Source organism: Bombyx mandarina, chromosome 17 (genome assembly GCF_030267445.1).
Source record: "Bombyx mandarina strain Sakado chromosome 17, ASM3026744v2".
NCBI lineage: Eukaryota > Metazoa > Arthropoda > Insecta > Lepidoptera > Bombycidae > Bombyx > Bombyx mandarina.
In genome coordinates, this window is record NC_143223.1 from 4,812,452 (window position 1) to 4,823,920 (window position 11,469).

The 11,469-nt window shown below is 37.2% G+C and overlaps 2 protein-coding genes across 2 annotated transcripts; one reads left to right on the forward strand and one right to left on the reverse strand.

The window, feature by feature from the left end:
* Nucleotides 1-2,227: 2,227 nt before the first annotated feature.
* LOC114253386 (glucose dehydrogenase [FAD, quinone]) lies at nt 2,228-7,652 on the reverse strand. The gene is made up of 4 exons (XM_089734448.1): nt 6,022-7,652; nt 5,028-5,158; nt 4,080-4,213; nt 2,228-3,814 (listed from the first exon to the last, which is right to left on the reverse strand). Exons 1-4 carry the CDS (start codon nt 7,650-7,652, stop codon nt 2,228-2,230), a joined length of 3,483 nt encoding a protein of 1,160 aa, XP_089590574.1.
* Nucleotides 7,653-10,166: 2,514 nt separating this feature from the next.
* Nucleotides 10,167-11,469, forward strand: LOC149501106 (uncharacterized). The gene is made up of 2 exons (XM_089734108.1): nt 10,167-10,181; nt 11,014-11,469. The coding sequence occupies exons 1-2, from the start codon at nt 10,167-10,169 to the stop codon at nt 11,467-11,469; spliced, it is 471 nt and encodes a 156-aa protein (XP_089590234.1).

Below are 11,469 nucleotides of genomic sequence, written 5' to 3' on the forward strand. Positions count from 1 at the left end.
ACCACTAATTATTCATTAACTGTTATCTTTATTTTCAATTACTCAATTTCCTTCACTGACCCTTTTAACTTAATTGCTGTTGATGGACAGATCAGCTCACGGTCCAATGGTTACTGAAGTCGATAAATATCACAACATGAATATTACCAGCCTTGTCACGAAGTCGAAGCCTGAGTCATATCGTATTTATAATGGTTTTCCTACCCAGCAAGCCAAAGTCCAAGTACCGTACCTAACGGGTATGCTCCGCATATTTATAAAAAAATCGGGTTTCATTGTTATTAGACCATGTCATTGCCTATACGTTTACGTCGTTTGTAGCCTCTTATGTATTTATTTATTTATTTATGTACACACAAAAAAGAAGACATAGTACAGAGTAATAGGAAAATTATGTACAAAGGCACTGCTTATTTCTTTAAGAAATCTCTTCCAGCAGACCTGCGAGAGGATTATGAGAATAATAATTAAAAGTGATGATTGTGTGTTGAACAGCTAAAATAACAAATACAACATGAGAATTATAGTAATGCACATACACATAGCAAATATTGTTAAACTTCAATACAAAATATCTATATATTAATACGTAAAGCAAAAACTTTGTATCCTTTTTTAAGAAAATTGCGCGGACGGAGGAGTATGAAATTTTCCACACTTATAGAGAATATAGAGAAGAAGTGCACAATGCTAATATTTTCTTAAAATAATGCATAAAAGATACATTAAATCAATAAAGAAAACATTACACACACTTCATACCATGTATTTGACGCACACACGCATGCATACTATTTATTGTCAAACTTTTGTTCTTGACGTCTGTTGTCAAATTGAGAATAGAATATGGTTTGTCTTTGTTATTATTTTTATAGTGTACTCTTGGCGAAATTTGTGATTATAGAAGTATAAAATACAATCATAATAGTGTACAAACTTACAATTCCAATTAATTATAGTCGAATTTCGACTACTGCGAGACCTCTAGTTATAAGTAACACAGTATATACGAAGAGTATAGAACAATGATCATTCGGTTGATGAGAGATAGAATTGTTTGACCTTGTATTTAAAAACAAAAAAAGACTTGCAAACTCGGGTGTCAGCCGGCAACGAATTCCACAGTCTCACCTCTACGATACGTCTTAGAATTATATATAAAAATTATTATTTGCCGTAACATTTTAACCACAAATCACTTAATGCAAATATACTGCTTTCTTTTCCACTAGTCCTTTACTATTACTGTCTTGAAAATCAGAGAGATGTTATCTCAACGTTACTGGTGGCAGGGTATTTTGTGAACCTGCCTGCTTAGGAACCACCACCCAGCCTATTTCTCCTGCGAAGCATTTTCCGGTTCGGAGAGTGGGTCAGTCGTATAATACAATTAATACTTAAGCCTCATGTCTCAAGGTGCTCACGCATTTGCGTTGCCATGTCTTTGAGCTCCGCTAACCGCTTCACACCAAGCGAGCCGTGAGCTTATTTACCCGTCATTCAATAAATCAAACTATAAAACAGCCGAGTTGTTTTCGTTTACAATCAAAACCATATATGGTTAATTACTATTTGAATATTTTTAAATTGTTAAGCTTGATTTAGTAAATAGTACTATACTCCTAGATATAACAACACTAGGCACTTAGTAAATGTTCGTTTTAGAACACACGCAAATAAAATATCTTAGGCCGAACATATTTTGAACCACATAATAATTTAAAAACTTATTAACGAACACAGCCGCAGTCCACTGCATTATCAATGTTTGTAGAAGAGATATTTTTGTCCGAAAGCAAACATCGAGACCACTTATCCAATATTTTCGACTAAGATAAGTCAGTGTTTGCCCAATTAATCATTTTTAAAAGATCGTCTTAAAAAAAACATGCAGTCAAACTTAAGACTGGTTTTATTGCTATTGGATAGATATAGTCTTAGATTGAGGCTGATAATAATAAAAATGATCTGTGGCAATATAATTATTATTGTTTTTATGAATATCGGGCTTTTTTAATTGCTTAGATGGGTGGAAGAGCACGCAGGCCACCTGGTGTTAAGTGGTTACTGGAGCCCATAGACATCGACAACGTAAATGCGCCACCCACCTTGAGAAGTGAAGAAATGCATTAACATATTTTTTATTGTTGTTCTATATTTGACAATTATTTAAACTATGTAAAATGAACTATATCTACTACATTGCAAGGTTTAGCCATTGTTTTTTTTATATTGAGTACTGCTTTTCCTTTGAGTAATCTTCCTTTACGATTGCAGCTCCTCTTTCTCCGATCATAGCACAAGCAGCGTTTGTATTTCCACTAATTTCATTCGGCATTACGCTAGCGTCGATAATTCGAAGCTTAGCAACATCGTAGACTTTCAAACGACTACTCACAACTGAAGTCTTAGGTTCTACGCCCATTTTACAAGTACCAACCGGATGGTATACAGTCGTTACCAGATTTAAACATATACATTTCCAATATTCAGCACTGTCCAATTCATAACCATTACACGGCTCCAAATTAATACGACCGAGAAACCCATTTATAGATTTAAAATATGTTGTTTTTGTGATTTTCGTTAGCATTTTGACACCGCGTACGCATGATCTCAGATCTCTTGGATCGCTAAAATAGTTGGTATAAATTAGGGGAGGATCTTTAGGATTATTAGAACGTAACCGAATGTAACCTTTGGAATGTGGATGCAAAAGTGTTATCGTGAAATGATACAGAGCGTGGTTAGTATTTAGCTTTGAAATAGAATTTACGACGGATTGCTTATAACCGCGTTTTTCAAAGGCTTCGCGAACCGAGGATGTATTTTTTTCATATAAGATAAGAAAAGATTGGAATTTAGGATATGGTAAATTGGGATCATCGGTATACAAAGCAGCAATGCCTGGAGAGCTAATGTATGCTAAAGGGCCACTGCGGTTGTATAGATATCTAATTATATCAAAATTACGTTCAGCTTCACTCTTCTTTTCTGGCTTATCACCATAAACTGTAACCGGTACAATAGCGTGATCCTGAAGATTCTTCCCAACCATCGGAGAATCTACTTTGCATGAAATTCCTTTTGAACTCAGTTGATCTTCGGGACCTATTCCTGATATCATCAATATTTGAGGAGTATTAATTGTTCCTGCACTCAAAATCACTTCTAAATTTGCGTAAAATGTCTTCTTTTGTCCTTGTACTTCCACTTCTACTCCTTCAGCAGTTTTAGTCACAGAATCTATTAAGATTTTAGTAACAAAAGCGTTTGTTACTATTTTTAAATTCTTTCGTTTCTTTATCGTGTTTAAATACGCTTTAGCTGTGCTTACTCGTCTACCATTACTTCCGTTAATTTTAAATTTTCCTGACCCGAACGCATTTAGAGCACTTATATCGCAATTTCGTCGGAAGCTGATTTCGTCAAAGGAATTTATGACGCTTTCTATTAAATGTTCGTTTGTACTGTTCAGACTATTTATGATAAGGTTGCCATTGAGGCCATAGTTTCTCCTAATAAGTGGATTCCGCAACTGGGAAGCATCCTGTAAGCTTTCGAGCTTCTTATAAAAATATCTCACTATTTTTGGATGCCATTCTTTGTTCCCAGCGTCGTGCCATCGTTGGAAATCAAAATCGTTTCCTTTAAAGTAAATCATTCCGTTGATACCACCGCTACCACCAAGCATTTTTCCTCTTGGCCAAATCACCGTACCATTAACGAAACCTTGGCTTGATCTTCTATCATTCTCAGTTATATAATTCCAATCGTATTTTGACCCAATAAGTTGTTGATCTAGTGCTATGATCTGAAAAAAGTATTAAATAGTTTTTTTGGCGTAGTGATTGTTTTATAGCGTTGTAAATTATTATTAGAGATTCGGCTTTGAGAACGATCTCTTCATACTTTGCATTAAATGTGAACAAAAAAAGAAAGTCGATAATACATTGTGCAGTAAATTATGTTAGTAATTTGTTTTATCTAGCTCTAAATGTTGTTTGTAAAACATGTTTGGATAAATAGCAATTTAATTGATTTTGGAACGGTGAAATAGAGACTTAAAAATCACTTACATTACTTTCCACGGGAGGTAAGCCACCAGCTTCTAATAATAAAATATTCCAGTTTTTTATCTCGCTTAATCGATTGGCTACAATAGATCCACAGGTTCCAGCCCCTACTATTATGAAATCGAATCTCGATTTATCTGAAAATGTAATTTTAACTTACACTTACTGGTTACTTCTAACTTACTGTTGGTAGGACCTCTTGTGAGTCCGCGCGGGTAGATACCATCGCCCTGCCTATTTCTACCGTGAAGCAATAATGCGTTTCGGTATGAAGGGTGGGGCAGCCGATGTAAATATACTTGAGACCTTAGAACTTATATTTCAAGGTGGGTGGCGCATTTACGTTGTAGATGTCCATGGGCTCCAGTAACCACTTAACACCAGGTGGGCTGTGCGCTCGCCCAACCATCTAAGCAAAAAAAAAAACTTTTGTAAGTCAGTTTTTTTTGCCTTTCTTCTTCTGGTAACTCAAGGGCTTAAACTAGATTCACCGAACTTGTAGACGAGCTGGTGGAGCTCAGCCTGGGAGAGTTTGCTAACATCTTCCTTAGCAAGAGCAGTGCTTTGCTGAACACATCTTAGTCAGTAACGTCCCTAAAACTATTTAATTTATATTCGACTGTTTCATTAACATTTAGAGGTACATTTTAATTGTTAAGTTGCAAATGTGTATGTATATGCTACTATTATAGCAATTTACAAATTCAAAAAATAAACTAACGATAGTCATTTTACTTAAAAAGATATTAAACTGAAATCTATTGTCGTTTAAATAAAATTGGTAATGCCACAAAGAAACAGAAAAATAAGCAAAGAAAAGTTACGTACAAAGACACTGCTTGTTATTTCCAATGAAAAATCGTTTTCAGCCAGGATAGAAAAAAGCGATAACATAATATTTAATTGAACAGATACAGAAAACAGAATTTATTATTTCAATTTTAAGCTTACCAGATACAATGGCGTCTGGAGGCCAGTCTTCTGTTAACAAACACTGCGCTGCAGCAAAAAACTGCAGGGCGGAAGAAAACAATTCTGGGACTGCACCGACGGTTGGCGACAAACAGGAACTATTTGTGTATCTATTTTAAAAAGATTTGTACTTTCTCATATATACACAAGAATAATATCTTCTTTTGTTTGGACTTTATCTACACTTAGGCGCATGATTTAGGCAATAATAATAATAATGTTTTTATTGCAAGTAACCATGACTCATATAAATTGTTAATAAGACTTAGACCTATGTTAGTAGTTATATTTACATCACAATGAATTACTGTGGTAACATCCCATGGGAGATGGCACCACAGCGACCCATGTATACACAGTTCAGCCTGCTTGCGATCATGACAAAAAAAATCATTCATCATCTATGGGATTGAAAACTTGATATAGTTGTTGTACTAGGCATTCCTGGTTTCCAAGAATAGTTTCGTTACAGCAGCAGCGAAACATGTTCGGGTTTTAGCATATCTTCTTTTTCTCCACCTTATCCCACTATGTGGGGTCGGCACAGCTAATTTTTCTCTTCCATTCTCTTCTATCAGCCGTCATCTCAACATTCACTCCTCTCTCTCTCATATCATCATTCACACACTCCATCCATGTCTTCTTCGGTCGACCTCTTCCCCCTCTACCTTGCACTACCATTTCCATACATCTCCTAGTCACATGCATCTTCTCTCTACGCATCACATGTCCATACCACGCTAACCGTCTGCTCCTTAATTTGTTGTTTACCGGGGCCACTTTCAAACTTCCTCTGATATACTCATTCTTTATCTTATCCATTCTTGTCACTCCACACATCCATCTCAACATTCGCATCTCGGCCGCATGCACTCCTCTTTCATGCTTAACTTTCGTCGCCCAACACTCAGATCCATACAGCACGACAGGTCTAATGATCGTTTTGTAAATTTTACCCTTGAGCTGAAGGGGCATTCTACGATCGCATGCTGTTGCAGAGACCTGTCGCCATTTCATCCAACCAGCGTTTATTCGATTTGTGACGTCCCGGTCTATGTTGCCGTCGTTCTGGAGTATAGAGCCGAGGTACTTGAAGTCGGAGCAGACTGGCAGGGATACACCATCTAAGGCGATTGGCGTGAAGTCTGAAGAACCACCAAAATCACAAAACATGTGCTTGGTTTTTGTTCGACTGATCTTCAAACCCACGTTTTCCAACCTTTCTCTCCATTTTGCCAATCTCCTCTGTATCTCAGGCCCTTCCTCTCCAACGAGAACAATGTCGTCGGCGAACAGCATACACCAAGGCGCCTCTTCCTGTATGTCCGATGTTAGGGCATCCATTATTAGGATGAACAGGTAAGGGCTTAAAGCTGATCCCTGGTGTAAGCCTACCGCCACACTGAACTCGTCGCTATCGCCAGCTGCGGAGCGTACGTACGTACTAGCTCTACCGTACATAGCTCGAACAAGCCGTTGGTATTTCCCTGGCACTCCTTTCACTTTCATGCTCCACCACAAAACCTCACGGGGAACCCTATCATACGCTTTTTCTAAATCAACAAACACCATGTGCACATTTTTACTTGCACGGCGATATTTTTCGCACAATTGGCGCAGGCAAAAAATGGCGTCCGTTGTACTGCGTCCCGGCATGAACCCGAATTGGTTTTGTGATACCTCACTCTCATCTCTCATTCTTCTCGCTATCACTTTCTCCCAAGCTTTCATACTATGTGACATGAGCTTTATTCCTCTATAATTGTCGCATACCTGTATGTCACCTTTGCTCTTAAATACAGGCACGAGTGAACTTTTGCACCACTCGTCAGGCATGGCCTCTTCTTGAAACAATTTATTGAAGAATAAAGTCAGCCACGTGCATCCATCCGCTTTCAGAAACTTCCACACTTCTATTGGAATACCATCTGGTCCAATAGATTTTCCATTCTTCATATCTTGTACAGCCTTTCGTACTTCTTGCATACTTATTTCCCTTACTACCCCAGTATTTATTGGAACATTTTGCAGTTCACCACTCCAGTCATTCTCTTCATTCATCAACCTTTCAAAATACCTCTTCCATCTATCTCTTATTTCCTCATCATTTGTTAACATTCTTCCAGCACTATCTTTCACGCACTTAATGTGGTTAAAATCTCTTCCATCCTTCTCTCTTGCTTTGGCTATCCTATAAATGTGTTTTTGTCCTTCAGGTCTTTCTAGTGACTCATACAAAGCATCCTGTGCCTTGGCCCTGGCAATAGCTACAGCCTTTTTTGCTGCCCTCTTGCTCTCTTTATATGCTGTTTTTAACTTCTCTTTCGTCACCAAATCTGGGAAATCTGTGTTCTGGAATTTCTTAAAGGTCTTTTTCTTTTCTTTAAGCGCTTTTTGAACGTCGTCGCTCCACCACCAAGTTTCTTTATCTTTAATTTTCTTTCCCGTTGACATTCCAAACACACTTTTTGCCACATTCCTTATGCACTCAGCCATTTCATTCCAACATTCATTCACCGTTCGTCCACTCAAATCTTTCATTTCTATCATTTTATCTACTACTTGTTTTCTAAATTTTTCACCACATTCTGTGTTCCCAATCATATGCCATTTTATTCTCGGGACCGGTTTGGAATTGCTTGTTTGTTTGCGTATGTAATGCTTAGAGTCCAATACTAATAAACGGTGTTGAAGAGCTAAGGATTCACCCGGGATAATTTTGCAGTTTTTAACAGAAGTAATTTTATGTCGTCGGATCAAAAAATAATCCACCTGGGTGTTGCAGTTTCCACTTTTGTATGTTATAAGATGTTCCTTGCGTTTAGTGAAAAATGTGTTAGCTATTGCTAGATCAAACGCCAAAGCAGCTTCCAACTGCTTTGGCGTTTGATCTATCTATCACATTTATTTTGAATATTTCTCAAATTACAGTATTAAAATTAAGGTATCAAATAAAATTTATTTGGCCTTATTTTTTACTCTAACATTCACTTATTGTATCAAAGATTTCTTTCTATTTTTATACATATAATTCACGTAAGCAAATACTAAAACAATATTTGATCCTTCTTTCAAGCCATTCGCGAACATAAATTAAATGCGTGTTAAGTTAGACAAATTGGAATCTGCCTACGAGATTTAAACACCGGCAAATTCAAAACAATCAATACAAGTAAACTAGACTTCTTATTATTAAGGCCACAACGACTTCAAAACATTTCTCCACCTTCTACAATATTTATAAGGCTATTCTTTGACACTCATATGACATAAGTTTAAAACAAACAGCCTTTTTTTAAATTGAATATGTCTACAGAAAAATTAACTCACCGACACATTTGAAACGTTCGTTCTTTCACAACAAGCAAAACAATGAACCTTGTTCAGTTTTATTCACCCGCTTATATCGTTAATAAAACCGAGTCACGGTTGATTGAACGATATTGTACAATAAAATTTAAACATTTAAACTATCAAGTCAAATTGTAACCTTTTTTTTATCTATTGAAGTATTAAAACAAAACGTATTATATTATAGTTGTGGTAGAGCACATTTTGAATCCTAGAGTTAATAATAACCTTCCTGTCTATAAGCATGTCAGGTGCCCCCTTAAATATTAAGTGAATTATCTCTGGGTGCCTCCTCGGTTCGAAGAAACAAATAGTAATTTTCTAAAGACGGTGGAAAGGCCTTCGTTCACCAGTGATCCAAAAGATAATACAATACCAATAAATACATATAGCATAACATTTGGAACGTCAATTTTACATCTTAATGTGACTATAATTATCACTAGCAATTTACGAGAAAAATCTCGGCTTATTATAGGAATGCTTGAAAAAGTATATTAAGTACTGACAATTTACAAAAACCTTATATTATAATAATGCTTGAAGAAGTATAATAAATGGACATTTAATTTTGGATAATTTAAGGTTTTTTTTTTAAGTATGTTTTTTTAAACAGTTATATTTCTCTAGAAATTGTTTCTAAGTCTCTCCATTTTATATTATAATGCATCATTGTTACATGATATTCGTCTTTACATTTAATCTAGTGTAGTTTTTCAGTAAGGAGTCTGGCTGGCAGCAATAAGCTGTGAGCCGAAATAAACGATGGCATACTCGATATAATCCCCTAAAGTTAGCAGCACTCCCAAGGTCACCTTCATCCACCCCCACCCCTACTCCCAAGATACCAAAACACCGTAGATCAGAGAGTGCGGTCATCCGTGATCCGGTTGCTCTTTCGATCGACTCGTCTAGAGCAGCTTCTACATCATCTTTTTGATTCGCTCTCGTCGATTCCCCAAATCCAAAATCAGGGAACCAGAATTGGGGCGAGATTCCTTTCCTGGCTCCGAGCCCGATGACTATGAGTTTAACTCACAAACACAGCCCAATGAGTTTCTTGCCGGATCTTTTCAGTTGGTCCCGATTCCCATCCCGTGGTAGTATCTGCGAAACACTGCTCTTGCTAGGGTTGGTGTTAGCAAATTCTTTCAGGTTGAGCCCGTGAGCTCATTTACCCGTCCGGGCGTAGCTGGAATAACCTCATAGGCTACCGGCGAATAGGTAGGGAAAAAGAAAAAAAAGTATGAGTTGTTGGGAAGAGAGACTAGAGATCTCTCTCACCCCGCCGCCTGCTTCGGCCAGCTGGCGTACTCGCAAAAGTAAAACTTCGTCTTCCAAGTCAGTACTGATTTGTGAATCTAGGCTCACAGATTGATCCCCGTGAGCTCACCTACTCCTACGCGCATAGTTGAAATAGCCCCTTAGACTATCAACGATTAGGTAGGGAAAAGAATCGTCTAGGATACGTCGCCACCCCTCCCATATCATTATGTGTGGGGTCCGCTGCATCCCATCTAGTCAGAGAACGTCCCAATATGTGACGAATTTAATTTTGCAATATTTTATTTTACACACTGTAAAATATTGTTTCGAATATAAGTTGAGATATAAAAATCCAAATCGACAAAATTAAATTTCTTTTCAATATTGTTTTTTTTTTAATGAATCGTAAAACCTGAACGTGTATTGTTTTCGTTTGTATTGTTCAAACAAATGTGATACTGAACAGCTATTGAGCATTGCACGAAGGTTAACAACGTTATTATGACAACCAATTCGGTAAGCGGATAAATTTTGAGTACTCAAACAATATATAGTATAATCGCGATTTTATGAGTAACGCTGTAATTTTTGTTTTCAATTGCACAGTAAAGATCTTGTATCGAGGGGTCATCGGCAATCGGTAGACCGACGGTCCGAATATTGAGATTATCAAATAGTTTCATATCCACTAGTTTTTCGAATCAGGCCATAATACACAACTTAGCGTGACTCTCACTGCTCACCTTCGAAAGTAAAGATAAACATCTATTACATTTGATTTTATTGTCCTACCTATTGCTAGTAACCTTGAGGGGATATAGGCTTATTGCTTCACCGAACGTGTCAGCGAGCTCACGGGGCTCAGCCTATAACTATATGTAACTATACTTGAGACCTTAGAACTTATATCTCAAGGTGGGTGGCGCATTTACGTCGTAGATGTCTATGAGCTCCAGTAACCACTTAACACCAGGTGGGCTGTGAGCTCGTCCATCCATCTAGCAATAAAAATAAAAAAAAGACTTTGCTAACATCTGCCCTAGCAAGAGAAGTGTTTCGCTGAATCTACCACCGGATCGGAATCACGATCCTCTCATCAGATCCGAATATCCGCTACTCCCTATAATAGAAGGATAAAACAATTAACCGGAAAACCGGCTGCCTGAGTCGTTCTATACTCAGATGAAAAAATGTCATTTAATCACGATGAACCCGACGAGCTGAATATAAATCCGGGTAATACAGTAAAACTGATAATATTGTGGTAAATTTCCTGATGTGCCTCGTTAACCCAATAAAATTAGAAGTATCAAGTCAAAATGTAATTGTAATTGTTCTTTTTTTTCAGTTCTCGGTATCCAAATTGGTCTTTATAATAGCATGTTCACAAGAACTCTTTGCGGTTAGACTTCACAATTTGTTCCAGTTTATCGACGGCTTTCGTTCCGAACATAATCTACAAGGGTTCCTACACGTCGGAAACGATTATGCTGTATTCTTAAAAAAACCGGAGCCACACGATAAATATCTCGTTTACGAACTATATGAAGTGAAAAACGTAGAGGAACTTAGAAATTATCAACCGAGATTACTTGCCATATCTAAAGTACCAGTTGAGTACATAAAAAATCAACTGAAAACCTTTAGAGAGGAACTTTATAAAGCCAAATATGAAGGTGGCAGTGTGATACCCGGAACCCAAGTTCAGACACTCCGGGAATGGCAGATAGAAAGAGCTATCAATTTTGACAATAAGAAAGTCTTAAAACACGAAATGCCTATTTTGCGAACGATTTTGCGATAA

Bases quoted from the DNA above. Each gene is read 5' to 3' on its own strand.
- LOC114253386 (XM_089734448.1), bottom strand. From the start codon at position 7,652: ATGATTGGGAACACAGAATGTGGTGAAAAATTTAGAAAACAAGTAGTA. The intron at 5,159-6,021 runs GCCCCTTCAGCT...TTTTTAAAATAG, and splicing joins ACAGCATGCGATCGTAGAAT to ATACACAAATAGTTCCTGTT. The intron at 3,815-4,079 runs GTAAGTGATTTT...TACTTTTTTCAG, and splicing joins TACCTCCCGTGGAAAGTAAT to ATCATAGCACTAGATCAACA.